Raw genomic sequence first — 18,335 nt, forward strand, 5'->3', positions numbered from 1 at the left:
ACAGCATACGGTACAGCAGTATACAGCTCTTTCACAGTTTAGTATTAGATATGTATGTGCAGTTTTGCTTGTAGAAAACAGATGTTTTCCTACTTTTTAAATTCCATAAATATGCCAATCAATAAAATTTTAAGTACTAAGTTATACATGATGCATTTTTATGTAGTTAAAGCAGAAAACTGGGTTTGATAGGAAAGTACTGCATTATCTCAATTTCCCCCCAACAATTTATTATTTTTTTCTTATAAACTCTCACATATTGCCCTATCAGTCACTCTTTTTTTAAAAAACCTCCAGTACCTGACTTGTAAATAGCCACTTACCTGGTCACCTGTCAAGAGTTAAGATCTGACCCTAGGCAACCAAGAATGAAGTTTTACAAAAACTGGTTCTTAGATAACCAATACTGTTACGTCTGGAATTGCATGCGCAAGATGTCCCGGTTTTTCTTCACTTTATCCTCCAGGAAGACTTTAGCATGTTTCTCTATCAAGATTAAGCCTAAATAGATGGAACCGGAATGACAGGTGATGGAAGGTATCCTGAATAGTTTGTATATCAACTGTGGATTTGGCCTGTATTACGTTTGCACTAGGATTTTTTTTCCTCATCAAAAACTTCAACAAGAGACTTTCCCCTTTTCTAGTATGTCTCTATGCGGACTGTAAGGTTTAGGATAGGACAGTTTTCTTAAAAATTTTAATTGTACGGTGTCTTCAATAATAAATAAAATATAAAACACGCCACACATTTGTCTGTCAACATGTAATGCCCTGGGTTTATTTTGTGAGAGTTCTGTCACAATTTTCCAGGTGGGATTAAAAACCTTAAGGATAATGTACGCCATTGAAGTGGGCATTCTGGCTTCGGTACTGACAAAGCACTAGTAGTAGAGTCTTAAGTACCATTCTCTTCACAGAAGAGAGGGCAAATATTTCCAAAGGAAGGCACCCGACAGTTGTGGTTCTGGCCTTGCAGCCTTCTGGAGAATCTTAAAAGGAAAAAAAAAGCTGGCTGTTTTCAGAAACTGGAATGATGATACACGTACAGCAATTACTGCATTCTTCTCCCTTATAGCCTTTTTCTTAAGAACAAGTAAAGAATGAAGTCTTTAACAATTATACAATAAAAAAATATAATTTGTGATCAAAAGAAGGGCAAGACAACATAAAAACTCCAGTTGTAAGGACTCCATTTGCATACTTGATTTGACACCTTTTTTTTTTTGGTGCGCAAGGAAATGGGACAACAGAGGGGGCTGTATGAAGAGCAGCAACATAACTTTAGTGCTTTAAGTACCAGAAACTGCACACATGTTTGTGAGCAAGTCAGTTGGTAGAATCCGTGAGACTTCATTTTTAGCTTGTTACTTGCCTTATGAGATTAGAACAGGAAGATCCCATTGAATAGTACATTCCCCATTTTTAAACTGATGCCTTTTTAAAAAATTTCTGTATGTATGTCACCATTTTTCACATGATACACAGAAAACTCAAGGACCCAGAGGGGGAACCAAGTTATGTTAATACCATTTACAAAATACCAAGGAGTCCACAGCTACCTAACACATTTACTACAGCACAGGAACCAATGAAGGTACAGTGTACAAAAAACTGTAAACACGGCACAATAAATAGATAAAACAGCAGGTTCCGCACCATGCACATGATGTGATGACACTTCATCTCTATACAATCTCACTTCTCACACTCTTACTTTGTTGCAATTCTCCCTCCCGCCCCTCCCCAGCCCCAAGTGCAAAGCATCACAAATGAACAGTTCTGTATTCAAGTAACATATATACAAGGGTATTACAAATATGGAGTACTGTACAGATAATTGCTGTATTCTTAATTTACAGATGTTGATTCTTTCCTATTAACAGTAAGAAAAGAAAAACCAAAGCATGAGAGATGTGCATTGCTGTCAAGTCCCCACAGCTGCCATGGAAACGCAATAGGCTGCATCCCATCATCCCTTGCATTCAAATTGCTACTGATGCATAGCACCTAAACAAGTTCCCAAAGGCTGCAGTTCCAACACTATGGAAACTACGTCACCTCCATTGCTACTGTATTGTCTGCTATATTGTTCAGTGCTGGCTTTTCTGTTTCATGGTTTTCCCTGCAGGGGAGGAAAAAACACAAGACGCAGGTTAGTAAATATTCAAGTAGGGAGAGACACAGAACTCAATCTTACAAAGGCCCCCTTTCAAAGACATTATTAAAAGCAAGCTTTTATCTTCAGAACTTCAACATGACACTGTCCTAATAATCTATATTGTTTTAATTAGTAAACATTTTACACATATTATGGGGAAGAATTCAAGCACTGTACTTTGAGAATGCATTTAAACTTGTTTCAATAATAAACAGTTTATTATTGTTTATGTTTAGCCAAGTCTCTGATGCTTACTATACAGAGTGAGATGTCAAACATGAAAAAGAAGTGGTGTTTTCAATCTTTAAGATTAATAAAACCTACGAATCAAATGTTACAAAAGAAGAAAGGTACAGAGGCAAGGGGTGGCAGTGCTGGGAACATGATGTATTATTTAGAGAATTTATATACGGTCCCTCAAGTACCTGCTCAAGGTGGCTTTAATGCTGTACTTCATGACCCCAACCATTGTTTCTAATTTCAATAAACATTTAACACTTTTGTAGGTGAACTTTCCTGTGTCTGGTTGTGCTAGTTTGAAATGAAAGCAAATCAGGAAGCCTTGGTCTTCTTAAGACAGACATTCAATTTCATACAGAACCTTCAGAACTGAGGGAATTTCAACACCACTTTGGGATACGGCAGAGGATCTTCTATTCAAAGTAAGTTTTAAAAAAAATCAAGTTTTTGAGTGTGCCTAAGGTAACTATAGATCAGAAATAAATCCCATTCAGGAAGGTTTAGCATTTACAACTGGGGTAAAAGAGACTACTCAAAATCCAAGAATTTCAGTGTTACTTAATTGATAATATAAAGCAGCATTTAATGGATCAAGACTTTATAACCAGACCCAAAGCCATTGGTGTGGTCCTTCAAATGAGTTTCTACAATGAATTTTGTTATTTTGAAACGTATGAGAGACCAAATTTTAGCTACCAAGTCAAATCTGTGGTAGGATATGAGCTTTCATGAGCCACAGCTCAGTTTTGTGGCTCATGAAAGCTCATAGCCTAGCACAAATTTTGTAGTCTTATAGGCGCTACTGGACTCTTGCTCTTTTCTACTGCTACAGACAAACACGGCTACCCATCTTGATCTAAGTCAAATCTGGAGAGATGCTATTTTTTAAAAAATTAACAGAATCAGTAGTCATCAATGCAAAGGAGTTAGCCGTGTTAGTCTGTGGTAGCAAAATCAAAAAGAGTCCAGTAGCACCTTTAAGACTAACCAATTTTATTGTAGCATAAGCTTTCAAGAATCAAGTTCTCTTCGTCAGATGCCTGATACAGAGACTGGTTTAAAAAACAGTCCATAGAACATACTCCACACTGCCACTGAATTCATTCATTGGCAGCACAAAGAGCAGACCAAGCAGATTTCAGCGCCAGCCTGAGCTCAGACACAAAGGCCTTACCTTGGTACTGTATCCACAGAGGAGGAAGCTGGGACCTTGGGCACCTGACAGTTTGCTGCTGCAGCCAGCTTTAAGGCAGATGATGGAACAGCACTTAGAGTCCTAGGTATGTGTCGTGCATTGAGCGTAGTAATAGAGTTTGCAGTGGCAACTGATGAGGGTACAGTTAATCTAATGTTGTTCCCAATCAGAACCTGAGTTGTTGCAGAATTGGCAGCAGTTACTGGGTGACTCAGTGCACTGTGGGAACTTGAAGTCTGTGTTATAGTTGAAGGCTGTAACAAGGTTGAACCTGCTGTTGATGACGAGCTTGTATGCACAAGTGCTGTAGGCGTAGTAGTGCTGAGGTGTAAGCCCTTATATACTCCTGTGGAATAAGCAACAAAATTAGGTGTGACTCCAAAACAGGCCACTAGTAATACACCCTTTGCCAATACTAAAAGCAAGTCCTTTATTGGGTTTTCCCCTTATTTTTATTGCTTCTTACCTGAGGCTTGAAGGATGCCATTCACCCCAATTCCAAGCACCACATCATCCTTCATTTTGAATCCCATGAGCTGTTCTGATGTAACCAATGCTGAAGCAGCAAACTGAGCACTAACAGAATCCAATGTCTTGGAAATAAAACCCTTTAAGGAAAAAAAACAGCAAAAATTTTACAAATGAGACAGAAAATTAAAGCACAGACTATTTTACATATTAACTATGGCTTGGATTCTGCAATGCAATGGTGCGAGCATGCGTGCAAGTAAGAGAAACTGACTTATGCCAACTCCCCCCTCCCACTGCAAGCATCCAGCTGCTACCCATATGCTGTTCCTAGAGGTCCCCTGGGAATAGTATTTCAGGCATTGCCAGTGGATCCAAGCCTGTGTTTCTAGATCAACTTTCAACCACTGGTTTCCAGGCAGTTTACATGAAATGGCTAAAACTCCATTTTGCACAAATAAAACAGAAAAGATGCAATGTTAAAAAAAAATCAATACACAGGTCAAAACCACCCAACTTCTTTATCAAGTCTCTAGTCTGCTGCTTAAAGGCATGCCTAGAAAGATCTTAATGCCACTGCAAAAAAAAACAAAACAAAGGAAGTACCAATGAACTTCAGGCTAAAGGAATCCATAATTTAGTAGGCACCACATAAGATCTCCTTTAAAGGCTTGGAGCAGGTAAACATAGAGCTGGAAGTGTCCCGGGATCATCTAGACCAACCCCCTGCACAATGCAGGAAATTCACAGTTATCTCCTCTTTTCACTCCTCCAGTGACCAGAGCTCTATGCCCAGAAGAAAGCAAAAAACCTCCAGGATCCCTGGCCAGTCTGGCTTGGTTGACAGAACTGGGCAAGCATTACAAATTAACCAAAGTACTGATTAATCAATTGAAGTACTGATATTGCCAAAACCAAACATTTGTATGCTCAAGAAGTTAAGTAAGCAAAGCACAAGATAGATTAGCTTAGAAACTAAGTCTTAATATATTCATCTCTAGATACCTGGTAATGTCTATTATGAGTGTCATTTTAAAGGGTTAAATCCAAATTTTAGACGGTGAAAAAAATGTAACCAGTACCTAAGGAAAACACCAAATGGATCACATCAAATATCTGTCTAGTCTAACGTAAAATTTCTTAACAAGAGGCCAAACTGATGCTTTAGAGACATTCACAAGCAGGAATGGAGGCAACAGATTCATTTTGCTGCTTCCATCCCACAGCAATCGGTGACCAGTAGTGCATGGTCTGTGGACATGGAGGTTTCATTTAGCCATCTGTCAAACAGCCACTGAGAGATCTATCTTCCATGAATTTAACTGGTTCCCCTCCAACCTGAACATGCATTCTCGGTTAATTACATTTTCTAGCATCTTTTAGAACATGCACATTGAAGGCTTTACATATTGTTTTGCTTCTGTTAGGAGGGAGTAGAGGCAATGCCTTCTATACTCACCGATGGTGTCCCTTTTAAACACTTTAGAGTATGGCTAAGATGTAGATTCGAGCGAAAGCCACTTCCCTGTTGGTTAGTTGCAAGGCTCTATGGCAACAGTTGACAATTAAGAGATGAACCCTGGTGGGAAAAATGAGGGATAAATCATAATACAGACAACTCCCTCACCTGTGAAGCGTTCGCAGAAGAATTACTATTTGCCTGCTGTTGATGAATTTGTGCAAGCTGCTGTTTCTGCATGAGGGCCAGTTGCTGCTGATGTTGCTGGTATTGTTCGGCTGTAAATGCTGAACAAAATATAAAATAAGAGAATACTGTATCAAAATACAGAAACCTCAAATGTACATTCTTTATCCCTAAAAGGAAACTCTCAATATACGTCAGTCTGGAGCAGAGGATGTATCTTACCCTTACACTAAATGGGAGAAATTGGCTGCTGTTGCAAAATAAAGAGCGTGCTTGCCTATCATATAGGATTTTTTTTAAAAAAAGCGACTTGCCATTCCAGAACTGACCATTGCCACATGTAGTAATCACCCTGTTAAGAGAACCCCCCTATCAAACTACATATTTAATCAGATGAAATTCATTCCCTTGTTCCTATTTTAGGTAGCACTTGAATCTAACCCCATCAAGGACAAATCAAATAGAAGTTATTTCTTTTTGTAAATAAATCTTTTTTTAGAGGAATGTTCTCTTAGTTCAAATATGACAAAGTTTTTTAATTACTCAGTTTCCCTCCATTAACCCACCTGGGGGAAAAAATCCAGTCAATAAGAACGGAGGTGGTTATGCTGATTTACAGAGGAATGAAGACAGAGTGTATTATACTACTTATTTGTCTATGGAGAGCTCAGTTCTAAAAATAGAAAATAGAGAAGTTTCATTACAGTTTTTATTTCAGTGCATTTTAATGAAAAACTTGCTAGTGCCAACATCTAAGGTTGGCAGAGGCTGAAGAATGAAATAAACTATAAATCTCATTTAGACATACATTTGTCAGTTTTCCAGATTAAGATTATTAAACCTAGACGAACAACGGGATTTTAGTCCAGTAGCATAAAGTCCAACAAGATTTCCAGGATATAAGCTTTAAGCTCCCTTCAATCCTACTGGTCTCTAAGGTGCAACTGGACTCAAATTCTGTAATTCTACCACAAAGCAACTACACCAGATTCCAGCATCATCATTTTAGGCAGCTCAAAACATCATAACGTAAGGTTGTGGCCTACAAAATCTAGTCTAGCTTTCCATTCCACACTGCAGTTCATAGAAAACTACTTTTCATGTAACTGCCAAGCTGTATAAAGTCTTGCTCACTGCTAATACACATAAAAAGCGTTATTTTTTTTTTTGAAAAAGCAGAACATGTTAGACTAAAACAAATATTTTTATATTTAAGAAATTTCTGTTTTTGACCGTTATGATCGATTATAAATCAGAACTTCATTTGCAGAACTAATACCTATATGCAATAACCATGAAGTTTGATGCAGAGGAGTTAGCCGTGTTAGTCTGTAGTAGCAAAATCAATCAAGGTGCTACTGGACTCTTTTTGATCATGAAGTTTGAGTGTCTCATATCTTGTAAGACAAAGGGTTGCCTATGCTTTGAGATTCCCCACCCATCTAGATTATTTCAAGTAGAACAGAATTTGAGTTCCAGGTGTTATAAACATGCAGATTACAACACAAGATTTAACAAGGTACATATGCATTAGCTTCAGTGTTTACCACTTCTAATAAATGAACTTAATCTGAATCCCATTTACAACTGGGTACTTTAATGCCAAGAATGAGCTTTGCTGCCAGTGGTTTAAGCTATTCTATTAAAATCTGTGTCACTGATCCCCAACATGGTGGTACCAGTGTGATTGCTGGCATCCACTTTTCTCTTTCCCGAAACATCTCTTCCCAAAGCAAACTATCAATCTTTCACTTCATTGGAGCAGAAGGTGCTTCAAATAACACCACTTTTGGGTCTACAGCAGTGGCCACTTGGAAATAGCTATCATTATCATAGGAGGATCCTTGGCTTGGGACTTCTAATTGCCACGCCACGGCAGCCATTTTGCAGTAGAGCCTGCTACCCTCTCTTAAAATTCAGGCTCAACAAGGTTTGGAACCCCTGATCTATGTTACAGAAAGACACTACAATATAGTCATATGAACAGAATGACACACATTTCAGCTCCACAGATAAGTATTCCGAAGGGGATATTTCCCAAGGAAATTAGTTGACACAAAGTAAAATAGGCTGTTCAGCTGTGAGTCGCCAAGCATTGCTTGGACATGGTTGCTAGATTACTACATGCTGAACCTAGACTTCCCTGTGACTAGTTTTGAAACAAGGGTAAGTGGAGCAATTCAGTACATGAACTTGCCCGCAAAGAACATTTATGTGGGCTGGGATCCAAAAAACTACTTTAGACATGCCCAAGTTCTTCAGCATGCCCAGTGGGATTGATACAAGATAGAGGTCTACTGTTTGAAAGAAAGAAGTCATGCTGCTTCCTCAGTATCAAAAGCGATTCTGGCATGTAAAACTGATGTTTCTCCAAACACTGGCCCAAGCCCACTTGAGCATGCACAACAAATGGTTCCTTAAACTCTGGCTCACAGGACACAACTTCAATTTGAATTCCCACCATAAGTTTTTAAAACAAAAGCCCTTAAGCATTTGGTCCTTAAAACGTATTGATTTTAAAGGATTAAGGCATCTGCAAAGGATTGAACTAACAGATACAGTAGCAATAACTCCTTCCCCAAGAACACAATAGTTATTAAAAGGACGTCATCTTATAAATTTAATGTTCTATATGCAGTCACCTTGTGTGGCTCGTTACATGTGATCGGAGCACGTGCAGCATATTGCATCTGAGAATTATGCAGTTTCCAAAAAAGTATTATTATATAGGAAATTATGTAACACTTGAAGATGTGCCAATAGGTTCTTTCATAAAACTGTTATAGGCAAGCTCTACTTATTACAGTAAGTGAACCATTTCTTTTTTTTGTGTAGAATTTGTCTTTATTTAAATTATAAACAATAAAACTATTTAAACTGTAAGCTATAGACAACAAACAGATAAAAAACATCGTAAAAAGAAGACACGCTAGCAATACGTAGACAAGTGAAAAAAGAACCTCTTAAACTACAGATTGAGCTCTGATTTTCTCTGCCACAGCCATTTCTTACTGCAAAAAAACTCACGAGGGAAGGATTTTCTCTCTCACTAACCCCTTGAGAAAGCAGACCACACTAGAAGGCTGAAAAGATTACTTAGAAGTTTCTGAAAAATCTTGAACTGTAATTGACTTGACACCCACAATATTTATAACTATTTGCAGACTTGTGAGAATGAATTGAATGTTTCTTGCCCATGTGGCCATTAAAGTATTAGCTAGTACTTTATTACAACTTGTAAGGATTTATGACACCAATGCTCTACTTCCAAAGGTTTCAGGAACATGTCCAAGATTTTAAATTACAGTAGATCCGAGTCTCAGTGCTGTGGGCTATCTGTGGACTGCACAGAGACCATGTAGATTTCACAACTATCCTCCTGAAACAAAACTTAAGCTTTAGAAATCTGGATGTTCACATTCTGCTAGCTGCTGCTTAGGAATTAACCAAACTACTTCTGAGAAACTCCTAAAGGAAAGTGATTTTTTAAAAAATGTCACATATAGACTGGCCTATGAACCACTCTCTAGGGAAGTTAGGCAGTCTCCTTCCTTAAAGGCTTCCATTCAATTTGAAAGTAGTACAACAAAGTTCATGTCCAGTAGCACCTTAAAGACCAACAACATTTTCCAGGGCATAAAGTTTGGTGAGTCAAAAGCTCACTTGGTCAGAGAAAGTAGTAAAGTGAACCATCCAGTCCAATATAGGCCTGGGACTAGATGACTCACTGGGGTGCCCAATAAGCAGCTGTAAGGTGTGTTCAGACTTTCTAAAGTCAGTTTCCCAAACAGTCCAAGGTAACACCCCTTAAACCTCCAAGAATACAAAGCAGCCACCATAATGTGGCATGCTCAGTTTTGTCCAGTGACTCTACATGCTTTCAAAACTACTGTAAACCTGAATGTGAGTCCAAGGCAGGAAGTAATTATCCAGGTGCGGTTTTTGCGCTCTTTGTCACCCTTGCCCCTTGTAATGCCTCTCAATTTTTCATTGCCAAATAGGGGAGGGTGGGAATATAATTTAAAACACGTGCAAACAAAAGTCAAGGAATAATAGTGCTATCTGCACAGCATGCTTGCTTATTTTAACAGCATAATTTCATCCATTCAAAGACTTTAGGTATTTTGGTTAAACTGGAATTTGAGAGCAGAACTCCAACATCCCTTATATTGCAAGCTGTGTTTTATTTTTTTTTTTTGTAAAATTTTTATTGGGTTAGAACATTAATATTTTTACATTACATTGCATTCAATTATCCCCTAATTTTTCGTTTCTAACCCCCTCCCTTTCCCCCCCTTTTGTTGACTTCCAACAGCTTTCCCACCCTCTGTCCCTTTTCCCTTACTTCTATTAATTTCCTCTATCTAAAACAAATATATATTCTCCATTATATTAAGCAGTACATCTTTAACTCTTTTACTTACTATACATCCAAACTATACTTCTTTAGATAAACAATTTATCCCATTTTCCAGTTTTGAATATTTCTGTATGTCATAAACCATAAAAATTTCCCACATTTAAATCAAACAATTTGATTTGTTCTCTATATATTAATCATTTCTTCTTTTTATAGTATTTCTATATAACTCATCGCATAGTCAGTCATTTTAACTCTTCTATACATTCAGTTTGGTGCATATAAGTCTTATCAAGTAAAAAAAAAATTGTTAATTACTCAATCCTCATGTTTAAACCGTTAATTATTCTCTATCAATATTCTATCAATTAACCTTTACATATCTATATATATCTCAATCAATTAATTAATCTAACTGCTTATAAATTCACATTTCTCTTCCTCCCCCGGTAAAGTCACCCCTCTCTTTTATACTTTTATTGTACTTCAGTAGTTCTCAAACTGCCACAGTTTTCCTCCCACCTCCCACTTCTTCTCCAAATATTGTTTCAGCTTCTCCCAGTCTGTGTTAAACTGCCCTGAGTCCAGATCTCTCAGTTTTCTTGTCATCTTGTCCATTTCAGCCATATACAGCAATTTGTAGATCCAATCTTCAATAGTTGGCACTTCTTGTACTTTCCATTTCTGCGCATACAAAAGTCTAGCTGCTGCAGTCATATAAAATATCAACGTCCTATGGTGGGCTGGGATTCCCTCCATTCCCAAGTTTAGCAGCAGGAGTTCTGGGTTCTTATTTATTTGAAACTGTAAAATTTCACTCATTTCTCTTATTATTTCCCCCCAGAACTGCCTAGCTACCTCACACGACCACCACATATGATAGAGGGAGCCCTCATGCTTTCTACATTTCCAGCATTTATTAGAAGTGTTCAAGTTTCCTAGCGCAATCTTCTTTGGTGTCATGTACCAACGATAGATCATTTTAAAAATGTTCTCTTTAATATTAATACATGTCGTTGTCTTCATTGTAGTTTTCCACAAGTATTCCCATGCCTCCATTGTTATTTCTTTATTAAAATTTATAGCCCATTTCACCATTTGTGTTTTAACTGTCTCATCCTCGGTATACCATTTCAACAGTACTTGGTATACCTTGGATATTCTTTTCTTGTCTTCTTTAAAAAGGGTCTGCTCTAGTTCCGAATTCTCTGTTCGTATACCTCCCTTTACAGAGTCCGAGTTATACAAATCTCTGATCTGTCTATACTGGAACCAATCGTAGTTCGGTGATAGTTCCTCTTGCGTCTTTATTCTAAGTTTAGACACTTCAGTTTTAGTTATTTCTTTGTACGTTAAACATTGTTGTTCATTATCAACAGCTCTCGGATCTATCACCTCGTATGGAACCACCCACAAAGGGGTTCCTTCTTGTAGGTAAATTCTGTACTTCTTCCAGATTGTATATAAACTTCTCCTTACAAAATGATGCAGGAACATCGAGTTGACCTTTACTTTGTCATGCCATAGGTATGCGTGCCATCCAAAAATTTTTTTATATCCCTCTAGGGCTAATAGTTTCTTATTCTTTAATGTCATCCACTCTTTTAACCAAACTAGGCAGATTGCATCATGGTAAAGTCTCAGGTTGGGCAGTTGCATTCCGCCTCTTTCCTTTGCATCTTGTAGAACTTTTACTTTCACTCGAGGCTTCTTGCCTGCCCAAACAAAATCTGATATTTTCCTCTGCCATTTTTCAAATTGTTTAGAGTCTCTGATGATTGGTATTGTCTGTAGCAAAAACATTACTCTTGGTAACACATTCATCTTAACTGCTGCAATCCTGCCCAACCATGACAAATTCAGTCTATTCCATTTGATCAAGTCTCTCTCTATCTGAGTCCATAATTTTTCATAATTATTCTTGAACAAATCTATATTTTTTGCAGTCAGCTCAACTCCCAAATATTTCACCTTACTAGTTACTTCACAGTCCGTTGTTTCCATTAACAATTGTTGTTTCTGCTTAGTCATGTTTTTACATAATATCTTTGACTTCTTTTTGTTAATGAAGAAACCTGCCAAGTCACCAAACTCCTTGATCTTGTCTATCACTTTTGGCATGTTCTCCAATGGATCTTCTACAATTAACATTATGTCATCTGCAAATGCTCTAACCTTGTATGAATAGTCCTTTATTTTTATTCCTCGTATTTCCTCGTCTTGTCGTATTTGTATCATCAGAATCTCCAATACTAAAATGAACAACAATGGAGATAACGGGCAACCTTGTCTTGTTCCTTTACTAATCGTCAATTTCTTGGTCAGTTCATCATTCACTACAATTGCTGCAGTCTGGTCTCTATAAATTTCTTTAATTGCTCTGATGAATCTTTCTCCCAATTGTAGCTTTTCCATAGTGGCAAACAAAAAATCCCAGTTTAAATTGTCAAACGCTTTTTCAGCGTCTACAAAGAAGAAACCAACCTCTTTGTCACAACGCTTGTCATAATATTCAATAGCATTGATCACTGTCCTTAAATTGTCTCTTATTTGTCTGTCTGGCAAAAAGCCTGCTTGTTCCTCCTCTATGACTTCCGAGAGCCACCCCTTCAGTCTCTCCGCCAATATCTTCGTAAAAATTTTATAATCATTGTTAAGTAGTGATATAGGTCTGTAATTTTTCACGTTAGTCAGATCTTGGCCCTCTTTTGGGATCAATGATATATTCGCTTCGCTCCAAGTGTCTGGAATTCTTTGATCCCTAAAAACTCCGTTCATCACCTCTTTTAGGAATGGTGCCAGTTCGTTGGCCATTGTCTTATAAAATTTAGCCGTAAGTCCATCTGGCCCTGGCGCCTTTCCTAGATTTGCGGATTGTATTGCCTTACTTATTTCCTCATCAGTTACTTCACTATTCAACTTATTTCTCCAAGCTTCCGAGATCTCTGGAAGTTTGGTTTTCTCCAAATATGATGCTATTGATTCTTTGGTTACTTCTTTTTTATTATACAGCTTAGCATAAAATTTATAAAAGGCTCTACTAATGGTAGTCTGCTCCAGGTACGTTTTATTTTCTTCACAGATTTTATTTATTATTTTCTTTTCCCTTTTCTTCTTCAATTGCCATGCCAAATATTTCCCAGGTTTATTAGCACCCTCAAAAGCTTTTTGATTCAGTCTTTTAAGGTTCCACTCCAATTCTTTATTACTCATTGCTGTTAACTGTTCTTGAAGAATTTTAATTTCCTGATGTATTTTCTTTTTCCCTGGTCTCTTTTTTAACTGTATTTCTTTGGCCTTTATTTTCTCCTCAATCTCTTGTCTTTTCTCCTCTTTCTTTTTCCTTGCTCTGCCATTTAAGTCCATTAGTATGCCCCTTACAACCGCCTTGTACGCGTCCCAAACTTTACTGGTTGGTACTTCTTTATTCACGTTGTATTGTATAAAAAACTTTGTCTCTCTTCTCAATATTTCCATATTTTCACTTTCCTGTAGCAAGTCCTCATTTATTCTCCAGGCTTTCCTTTTTCTCCTTTTTCCAAATTTCCACATAATTGGATTGTGATCTGAGCCTACCATCGGCATTATTTCTACCTCCTTAGTCCATAACGCTAAGTCCTTTGAGGCCCAGATCATATCAATTCTTGATAATGTAAGATGCCTTGCAGAATAAAAAGTAAACTGTTTGGTTTTAGGATATTCTCTCCTCCATACGTCTTCGAGAGTCTCTTGTTGAATCAACTCAAAAAAAAGCTTTGGCAATAGTCCTCTTTTCTTTTGTGCTGTTGTAGTCTTTTTATCTAGTTCCAAATCTGTCACTCCATTGAAATCTCCAGCAAGAATTATCTGGTCATATACAAGATCGTCTAAATGCTTCCTTAAATCCTCAAAGAAGCTTTCCTTTGCACCGTTAGGTGCATAAAGTCCGACTACCAACACTCTCTTTAAATTCCAATTACATTCCACCGCTACAAATCTAGCTTCCACATCTCTCATAACAAATTTTGGCTGCAGCTCCTCTTTTATGTACAACACCACTCCTCTTTTTTTCTTGTTAGAGGCCGCTACAAATTCTTTGCCCAATTTTCCAGATTTTAAATATTTTACATCCTGTTTTCTAATATGGGTCTCCTGCAAACAAACAATATCACATTTTTGTTTTAGTAGCCAATGAAAAATATTTTTCCTCTTATTCGGTGAGTTTAGTCCATTTACATTCCAAGATAATACATTACACTCCATATTCATGGTTTTGTTGGTAAGTCTTTTTCATTGTCCTTGATAAATCTCTCCATCTCCCGCTCAGATCTGATGCGTTTTTTTGCCCCTCCAAACTCAAAGGACACTCCTTCCGGTAACTCCCATCTGTATCTGATATTCATGTCCTTCAAAGTTTGAATTAGCACTCTATATTTTTTCCTGTCCAGTAACACTGATCTGGGCAGTTCCTTCATTATGATAATCGTCTTGCCATCAATCTCCAATGGATCTTGAAATTGTTTTGTCACAATCCTCTCTTTCATGTTTCTAGTTGTAAACTGCACAATCACATCCCTTGGTAGTTTCCTCTGGGTTGCAATTCTCGAGTTCACACGGTACGCCACATCTAGGATAGCCACAATTTCCTCCTCCTCCTTCCCCAGGTAATCAGCCAACACCTCAGTCATCTGTTCTTGCGCTGACTTCCCTTCCACTTCTGGCAGACCACGAAAACGAAGCTGCTTCTCCATGTGTTTAGTTTCTGCAACTGACATCCTCCCCTTCACCAGTCTCATCTCTGTTTGTTGCGTTTCTATTAAATTCTCCATCGCGTCTTCTACTGTTTTAACTCTCTGCTGCGTTCCTTGTAATTCACTACTAATCGTTTCCACGCCTTTTTTCACTTCTGACAGCTCCGACTTTACTGTCTGTGTAACTTCTTTGACCTCTTTAATAAGCTCCAATTTCGTGTCCTTAAGTTCTTTCATCATGTCTATAAGCTTTTTGTCCAAATTTTCTATTGCCGATTGCCACTCTTTTTTCGACATCGTGGGGCTTGCTTTAGCTCGCTCCCACGAATCTGCTCTCTTCCTTAGCTCCGTGGCGTATGTTTAAACGTTTTCCTTTTTTTCAAATGTCCCAATCTTTGCCAAAATTAATTTTTTTGTATCCAAAATGTCGGGCGTCTTTTCTCTATGGTTTCTCTATGTTATTGTAATCCAAGATGGCCTACTTCCTCTTCCGCTGAAGCCGCGACCCTTCCCTTTTCAAAAATGGCGATTCCCTACTTCCTGTCCGTCGGCAAGGGCCGCTTCCCTCCAGCCACTCTATTGTTATTACGCACTTCCTGTCTCCCGTCTTCCCACAGCAGGTCTCGCGATGGTGTCTTTTTCCCACAGCTCCAAAACCACAGGTATTCAAAACAATAGTCCGATTTTTGCAATAACTTCTTTAAATTTAGTCTCTTTTAAAATACCACTCCTGCCGAGTCTTCACCTCCTTTTCACTAGTCTGTTGCAGTTTAAAAATCTACTTTCTTTCCTCTCTGTTTTTATCAATCTGTCCCGTTTCAAGAGATAGCGATCTTTACCTTCTCTTCAACTTTCTCGGGTTGTAATCGCTGTTTCGATCTTAAATTCTCCTCTCGACTTCCCTCCCCGATCGAAGCTTGGGTATGTAGGTCTTATGCCAGCCGAATTGGCCCCAGAACTGCCGCAGAGATTATAGCCGACCCGTCGCAAGGTGGGACCTCAAGGATTGGGGGGGAGACTCCTTGAGTAGAGCCCCCCCTCATCCGAGATCTAGCTCACCCTAGGGTCTTGAGCGTTCTTTGCCTGCTCCCCACCTGAGAGCAGTCGGCCGCGGGTTATTTTCACCCCTCCGGCCGGTTAAAACGGCAGTCCGGTCAGCTCCGCAAATGGAGCTGCGTTAGACCTCCATGAATCCCAAACCGGAAGTCGATCGCAAGCTGTGTTTTAGAAGGCTCAGAAAGATACACTGTACAGCTGTTCAAGATGTTTACATTACTAGACTTAAAGTTATATTTAAGATTTTTTGAAAGTTAAACACCTATCCTTAGCAGAAGACTGAAAAGTTTCTCTGCCACCATTAAAATTCCTTGTGCATCTCATCTTCAAGCAGGTAACGATTTCTTTTTGCAGCCAACTACTCTAAAAATACTGAGCATGAACACTCTACCCAAAATACCATTCTTGGTTTCAATTAGAAGGTCTCTGTTTACAGTATTACCACTTAACACTTTCAATACAACAAATTGCTCTCTGCCCTGAAATTTCCTTCACTGGGAATTATTCTCTGTATGTTTAAGAACATTTTACGGTACTGCTGGAAAAACGGTTGGCTTGCAAAAACCAATCTTTCAACAAGTCTTTAGAGCGTGTTTACAAGATAATTGACAGGAAACTTTCAGCAGATTGTTATCTGCCACACTGGAGAGCAGCACAGAACCTGTTACATTACAACCATCTTCCACCATAATGCCTCACAAACATGGGAAGCTTTAAGTAATTTAGAAAAATCTATTTGCAATTGCTATAGGGCACGACACATCTCAGTCCTATGCTAGTGTGAAGGACCACATCATGAAATATCCCTAATTTTTCATACTTTCCCAAATTTTTTATTCAAACGGTACAGAAAAAAACTCTACACAGGTTGGTTGGTTGGTTGAGATGGGAACATGTTTAACGAGCAGTGTTACTAGCCAATTAATACTATATGAATAATCAGTAAACCAAGATACTTTCAAAATAAGCAGTCATTCCATCATTAATAGATGATCATTATCTGAAACCATTCACAATTTTTCCTCCAACTGGTCACATCAGCTGCTCGAAGCCAATGATTACACCCCATTCTAAAAAAAGGCTTTCAGAATTAGTCTCCTTCACTGAAAATACAGTCTCAAAGCAATTATACATGATTATTGCCGTAAACTCAGACTCTCTATTGGGGTGGAAATGTAGGCACAGTAGCAGCACCATAAAATAATTAAGTTGTTAACTCAAATACATCATTTAGGGTTAAGTTCCCTATTATTAAAATCTCTTGGTCCACAAGCCACAGTGCAGGTTTTAAAAGAAGCTTGTTTTAATTTTTAATTTTACTTGATTTTAATTGTTTTAATTTTACTTGAAAACCTTTCAGACTTTAGAAAGGCCAGACACACTTCCAGTATGCATGCTTTTGCTCAAGAACTGCAATAATGGAGGCTTCTGATAACTCTGGGATAACACCTATCATGTTACAAGGGTTGTGTTAATGGCAGCTTTGTAAGATTTAATGCAAGCATTAATATTTGAATCTTACTCTTTTCTGGCAAAACCTGAAATCCAGATTAAAAAAAAATATTCTGACTTCTTGGCTTAATGTAAAGGTCTATGAACATTTCAGCTAATAAGCATCAGTCATTAAATACAAATGCTTTTACTTGAAAATTCTGTTTTCTAACTGCTCAGTTATGATACTATATTAAAATAGGAATACATTCTGAGCGCATTTGTTAAAGAAGGTTCCTCGCAAATCCAAGATTATGATCTTAATTTATTTCTTTTTCCTTTTTCCATTATAATGGGGGGGCATGTATCTCTAGAGCCAAAGGAGAAGCTAAAAAGGAATTTTAGATAAAGCTAACAGAAGGAACGACGACTACTACTACCACTAATTAAATTTATAGTCCGCCCTCCCCACGAACGGGCTCAGGGAGGATTACAACATACAAACAAATTACAATAAAAGCAATAAAACCACAAATTCATACTCAGATTCAGCGGCATAAAACAGACTATGATCTCCCTTCTAATACCCCAGGACGGGATTCCATTCATCCTTTCCCGTAACCCAAAAAGGAGGGGAGGGGTGGAGACGTGAGACTGCTATTCCAAATCACAACTCATACCTGGGGGCAATTGATTGTATGGCCCTAACTCACAGAAGCACTGACTCACAGCACTGATTCACAGTTCCTTAAAAAAAGCAGCTCTTCTAACAGAGGCAGGAACCCAGCGTATTGTGTGAGGACTCCCTCCAACCGCTAAGACTGCAGTTAGCCCCTGACTCCTGATCCTAAAAGAGGGATTGCCTACCAGTCCCATCACCCTCTGCCTCCACTCCTAGGATGTTGTTTCTACTGCTTAACGTACTTTTCTTTATAGCACGATTCTTTGGCAATAAGACAGGGTATACTGTGAATGTTGTACACAAAAAATATGTATTTGAATGGGAAGGGGGGCAATTCTCCATCACAGCCGACTGTAGTAAGAACAGAA

The 18,335-nt window shown here is 38.2% G+C and overlaps 1 protein-coding gene across 3 annotated transcripts in view; it reads right to left on the reverse strand.

Moving 5' to 3' along the window:
- Window positions 1-750: 750 nt before the first annotated feature.
- The window catches only part of EPC1 (enhancer of polycomb homolog 1), a 73,542-nt gene continuing 55,957 nt past the window's right edge, over window positions 751-18,335 (reverse strand). For 2 of the 3 annotated variants that reach the window (XM_054991470.1, XM_054991469.1), the window contains exons 11-14: window positions 5,691-5,809; window positions 4,062-4,203; window positions 3,575-3,941; window positions 751-2,124 (exon numbers count right to left, since the gene is read on the reverse strand). In XM_054991470.1, coding sequence (XP_054847445.1) covers window positions 2,052-2,124; window positions 3,575-3,941; window positions 4,062-4,203; window positions 5,691-5,809 — 701 coding nt within the window. In that variant the 3' untranslated portion in view covers window positions 751-2,051. Of the gene's footprint in view, window positions 2,125-3,574; window positions 3,942-4,061; window positions 4,204-5,522; window positions 5,610-5,690; window positions 5,810-18,335 lie in introns of all 3 variants that reach the window. The other variant, XM_054991471.1, reaches the window with a different exon arrangement.

The sequence above is a fragment of the Eublepharis macularius genome, chromosome 11, assembly GCF_028583425.1.
Source record: "Eublepharis macularius isolate TG4126 chromosome 11, MPM_Emac_v1.0, whole genome shotgun sequence".
NCBI classification, from domain to species: domain Eukaryota; kingdom Metazoa; phylum Chordata; class Lepidosauria; order Squamata; family Eublepharidae; genus Eublepharis; species Eublepharis macularius.